Source organism: Otolemur garnettii, unplaced genomic scaffold (genome assembly GCF_000181295.1).
Source record: "Otolemur garnettii isolate 467f Iridium unplaced genomic scaffold, OtoGar3 scaffold00017, whole genome shotgun sequence".
NCBI lineage: Eukaryota > Metazoa > Chordata > Mammalia > Primates > Galagidae > Otolemur > Otolemur garnettii.
In genome coordinates, this window is record NW_003852412.1 from 28,925,284 (window position 1) to 28,931,283 (window position 6,000).

The 6,000-nt window shown below is 36.2% G+C and overlaps 1 protein-coding gene across 7 annotated transcripts in view; it reads right to left on the bottom strand.

The window, feature by feature from the left end:
• Positions 1–6,000, bottom strand: part of TTC37 (tetratricopeptide repeat domain 37) — a 98,852-nt gene that overhangs the window by 52,521 nt on the left and 40,331 nt on the right. For all 7 annotated transcript variants that reach the window (XM_023510884.1, XM_023510886.1, XM_023510885.1 and 4 more), the window contains 5 exons: positions 5,038–5,178; positions 4,073–4,174; positions 3,104–3,243; positions 446–532; positions 254–357 (listed from right to left, as the gene is read on the bottom strand). In XM_023510884.1, the coding sequence (XP_023366652.1) occupies positions 254–357; positions 446–532; positions 3,104–3,243; positions 4,073–4,174; positions 5,038–5,178 (574 nt within the window). The remainder of the gene's footprint in view (positions 1–253; positions 358–445; positions 533–3,103; positions 3,244–4,072; positions 4,175–5,037; positions 5,179–6,000) is intronic.

A 6,000-nucleotide genomic window follows, 5' to 3' on the forward strand; every position in this document is an offset into this window, starting at 1 on the left:
GTGTTCAAAGTATATAAGCAGTCTTATAACTGCTTATAACTGCTTATTGAACGTTATGATCAGCTAATTAGATCTGAAACCCATCACAGATTTTTTTTAATAGTTACTGTGCTACATGCTGAATATATTTCTTAAAAATGGTAAGACTTAGATTTTACATAACTGAGTCTTCATCAAGCCCACTCATTTTGAATTTATGAAAAATGTAATGAACTAATGTGTCTAGACATATAAGGAATCTATATACCCTTACCATTTTTCTGCTTGTAGATAATTTTTTTTGGTAAAAAGAATCAAACCCTTGAGGGCATGAGCTTCAGCTAAGTCAGGGTAAGAAGAGAGAAGGTCTTCCATAATCTAGAAAGCAGATATCTGTCAATACCGTATCCAAACAAAAACCACTTTTAACTTTTAAAAACTGTTCAGTTTGAATACAAAAACCAACCTTTGTAGACTCATCTAATGCACCTTTGTTCAGATAGATCAAGCCTTTAAGAACTAAAAGTCCAGGGATATTATTCGCATCAGAAACCTAGAAAATAATTGCAAATAATTGCTATAAATCTCCTTCAATAAAACCATAGCAATGTCTGATTTAATTAAAGAATGACCATATTATAAAGACATAGAGATTCTGATTTCCATCACTACTAACACTTTCATTGTTTATAACCTTTTAATTAGGGAAGATTTCAAATACATAAACAGAGAGATCACTATAATAAACCTGCATGTATGCATCACCAAGTTAGAAAATTATAAGACTCAAAGGCAAATTTTCTTTATCTATACGTGTGCCCATTTTACTCCTATAGAGTTAGGAGGATAAATTTCCTTTATCTATACATGTACTCATTTTACTCCCTCTCCTGCTCAGATTATTTTGAAACACATCCTAGATATTATAACTTTTTTGTGTGTGTGTGTGGTTTGTTCTAGTTTATTTTTGTTGGGTTTTTTTTTTACTTTTTTTTTTTTTACTGAATGGTAACTATGTACATTAATGCATTTCTGGGGTACAATGTGGGGTTTTCACACACAATCCAAAACACTTCCATCAAACTGGTTAACATAGCCTTCATGTCATTTTCTTAGTTATTGTTTTAAAACGTTCACATTCTACTCTTAGATTCACTTGTACCCTTGTAAGATAAACCTCAGAAGTGATCCCTCCAATCCCCCTCCCTCCACCCATTCCCCAATATTATAACTTTTCATCCATGTTATACTTCAGTACCTATATCGAAAATATAAGTTTATTTTTAAATGACACACACACATTATCATTATGAGGCCTACAACAAAACCAACGACACACCCTTGACCCAGGGTGTCCACAAAGCTCAAGTGCAGAGCAGTTCCACATTGCAATCTGCATATGAGCTTTATGGACACCCTGTGTTATCAAATTTCCCAGTTGTCTCATAAAATATTTCAACAATTATTTGTTTTAATCAAAATCCAGCTAAGGTAGATACATTTCAATTGACTGCCATGTTTTAAGCCTCTCTTAATCTACAAAGTTCCCTTCCATCTCTTTTTTTTTCTCTTTTACAATTTAACTGTTAAAAAATATGGCCTATATTTCAGTTTCTTACAGTCTAGATTTTGCGGAATGTGTTCTCATAGTATTTAACATGTTCCTTCATCCCTCATGTTTTTTTGCAAATTAGTAGTTAGGTCTAGAACAGTGGTTCTCAACCTTCCTAATGCTGTGGCTCTCTAATACAGTTCCTGTGGGTCGCAACCCACAGGTTGAGAACCGCTGGTCTAGAAGCTTCCTCTGATTCAGGTTTGCTGTTTTGGCAAGAACACTGTCTTTCTTTCTGTTATGTTAGTACCTATTAATCTTCAATGCCTGTATCTATTAATTCATTAGGGATTGCAAAATTGTGATCTTCTAATTCTATCATTCCTTCTATTATTAAATGGAATACTTCAACAAAGAGAAATTTCTTCTACTCTAATTATTTGATTATCCTGAAGAATAACTCACGCGGGAAGGGCAGGATAAATGCTTTGATTCTTTCCAGATGTCTCCCTAGCATCCTCCAAAGATTTGTTTTTTCAAAGATGTTGGCTGATTTTTTTTGTATCATTGTGAACACATGGATTTAAACACATCCAATGTTTCCACAGACTGCAGTTACTGTTGCTCTGCACAGCCAGTGAGCCTCTCCTGCTGGCTCGGAGCCTTTCACAGATACCCAGTCGCCTTCATAGTTTCCTTGCTTTCTAGCAGGACAGGCTAGATTTGCGCTCATCTTGTACATTTTTTGTCTCAGATCTAAACATTTCCAGTTCTCAAAAACACCTTTCATTTTGTCTTTTTTGTGGAAAAAAATTATTGGAAAGACTTACATAAAGCATTTACAAAAAACACAAACATAAAATAAAACACTAATTTTTGAAGGATGCTGACTAGTGCTCTAATTTTAAAGAAATAATATTAAATGTGAAGCCCTTTGAAATACACACAACAATGATTTTTTAAAAACCTGAAAACTTTCCCATATGCTGAGTGATATAATTTTGATTTTAGACGAAAAGCAGCTTTTATCTGACAAAGAATCTTTAAGGCACATTGCTATTATAATTTATAAATGTTTTTTTTCAGTAGGGGATTTCAAATTCCCTGAGCCAATATCATCAGTTTCACTCTTTAATAATCTTTCTTTGAATAAAACATTTATAAAAAAAAAAACCTTCTCTACCATGAAGCTACTAAAAATGCCCTTGTCCTTGACAAGCTATTAAAAATTCTTGTCAATAATCTGTCAAACACTTCCGGGAAGAAAAAACTTAGAATCTCAAATTAATAATAATCAAGTAGTAATAACCTAAGAAGGGAAAAAGAAGAAAAGAGAATAAAAGCTAAAGACAGGACCCAGCTCAGGTAATGAGCACCAAGTACTCAACCAAGAGGACAACAAGTAACACAAGGAGTTTCCACGTGTGCCAACCACTTGTGACAGTGCAGATGCAGGAACGCACACCTCTGCACAAAATCTGTGCAAGTAAATATTTGTGGTAGGGAGAGAACTGTTGTTGCCTTATTGATTTAAAACTAAAGTTGAAGGGAAAATCTCAATGATAAGACTACCTGATCAAGAGTACGAAGTGCTTCCTCTGAGGATTCATAATCTGACAGTTTAATCAAAGCCTCTGCTTTCAAACGAAGACAAAGATCCTTCTGATGAAGACTGCTACCAGACACTCCCAGATTATCTATGTTCTTCAGAGCTGACAAAATTAAAGACATCTAAATGAAGATGACCATAGCATTCTTTTTTCTTGTTAATGATAACATGTAAAAAAATGCATATACAATAAGCATAAATTTCCAAAACAATACACATGAAGAATAATTCAAAGCTAAATATAAATTCTCCCTTGAATTCTTTAAGGAAAGATCTGAATTTCACACAGAACACATATGAATATAAAATCTCTATCTTCACATAACATGCAGTAAAAGTGAACCTCCTAAAACACAGTAATGACTATCTGTATCTACTACATAATAAAAACTAACATTTAGCCAAAGCATTTGTAATGAACATAATAAATTAAGGATACGGGAAGGGGAAAAAAGCTGAATTAGAATGAACCAAGGTGAACCATTTCTCAATTACAGTGGGTAGGTTAAGTCAGGAACAGCCAATTACTTTTTATGATTTCCTGTCCCCATACCTTACCCCATCACACTCAAATAGGCTGCAAGATATCTAAAAATTACCTTGTCTGCATTAGAGAAATTAAGAACCCATGAAGATCCTGGACATACCACAAACTTTCCTGTTGTAGAGACAGAGCACCTCTACCCAAGCCTAAACTGACCATGTCAAAATTACTACAGTAGGGAACCTTTGATAAATACTCACTGTCAGTTTAAAAGTACACTAGTAGACACACATATAGACTTGGCATTTACTTAACCTCAATAAAATTTAAATTAGTCAGCAATTTAAAATGTAAACTATAGCACCTGGGTTTTAAAAATCATTCTTTAAGAGGAAAACAAGCAGCATTGGCCACTCTTATGTGTCAGCCCAAAAGGTGTTGACAATACCTTGATTGCATGAAAGAACAGCTTCTTTAAGTCTATGCATTTTGACTTGGGTTTCTGCCAGATGATACCATCCAGCTGTGCAGAGAGGGTTTTCCTTTAACCCTGAAAAAATAAAAACAATCACAAAAACCAAGGTTTCTGTAACTACTGAGACGAATGGCACCATCCACTCTCCACAGGAGAGCCTACCCCTCTTCCTCATCTCCTATCCTATCAGTCACAAAGTCACATTGACCCCCATCCATTTCTCTCCAAACATTTTTTCCATCTCTGTCACTTCAGTTCAGAGTACCACCATCTTTACCCCCAAACAACAGTGAGGGCCTGCCATCCACTCTAATGCATGCTCTGTAATGTAGCCAGGAGATTTCTAAAACTACAAACCATACTATAAAACTCTTCCCACTGAACTCCGCTGCGGACCCTCCACTTTCCTTTGGATAATGTGCAAAGTCCTTAACAAGGTCTGCAGCACTCCTCACTTCTTATCCCTCCCCCATATCTTGACTTCATTTTCAAACTGGTGAACTGTCTGCAGGTCCCTCAACTACAAATTTCCTCTTACCTTAGGCTATTTCACAGATTTATCTCTTAGCCAAAAGTTTCCCCCCATCCCCTTCATCAGCATGCCTGGCTTGTATGTGTCATTTAGATCTCAATTTGAATATAGGTTCTTCTAGAAATATCATACCTGATAAGACTAAGTAAAAGCCTTCCTAAGAGATACACACACACTCTCTTTCTCAGACTCATGTAAAATCTCTGTTAACAAATGTGACCACTGAGACCCAGAGAGTTTAAATTAGTGAGTGGCAGATTTAGAATTCAAACCTAGGAAGACTCCAGGGTATGTAGGCAGTTTTTTCGGTTTCATCTTAGATATACAATCCTTAAAGAAAGGCTCAAAGACAAATGCCTACTGACTGAATAACAATCACAACTCAGGCCACACGCTCAACACTGACCTTCTGTTAGGTTCCTGAGAGCGTCTTCGTATTTTTTGTCTTGTAATGCTTTAATGCCTAAGCCAATGAGGCCAGCGCCACTTTTGGGATCCATTTCCACTAGTCTACAACAAAACTGCTGCCCTTCATCAGTAAAACTTCCTGGAATGAAAATAAAATGTTATTATCTTACAAGGGTACAGGTGAATCTTTCTAAGAGCAGAATGTGAACGTTTTAAAATAATAACTATGAAAATGACACGAAGGCTATGTTAACCAGTTTGATGGAAGTGTTTCAGATTGTGTGTGAAAAACCCCACACTGTACCCCAGAAGTGCATTAATGTACATAGTTACCATTCAATAAAAAAAAAATAATAAAAAAAAGAAAGAAAATAAAATGTTATAGGTATACATGTACCAAGCTTTTAAGTGCCAAAACCTTCACATATAAATCTCAAAAGCTGTCTTATACATCCTTCCCTACATCCTGATTCCAGGAATTTAAAACTTGAGTAGGCCAGGAAATGCAGAAAACAGCAACCTTATAAAAAAAAATGCTCTTTCATCTTCCTAAACATTGGAAGTAGAAACAATCTTACCCATGGATTCCAACTCTGAAGTCATACTCAAGGGTTTTAAACAAGAAACTTACTGCCACTGGCCAGTAGGCTAAGCCAGACAGCCTAATGCTTTTGAGATCTTGTCTCTTATTCAGCAGTAGCAATTTTGGTTGTTAACTGCAAAAGTACTGTCAAAAATGAGTATCTTCATCAATTTCTCCCCCTGGACAAGCGTGAACTGCTAGAGACATGGTAGCCAGACCCTTCGGACTATTCCAGCACCTGAGGACTTCTGGATGCTGGAAGAACTGCACAGCGGGACATGCACAGAGACCTACAGTCTGTGCACAGCGGGACATGCACAGAGACTGGAGGTCTGTGAACAGCCAGACATGCAGAGACCTACAGTCTGTGCACAGCGG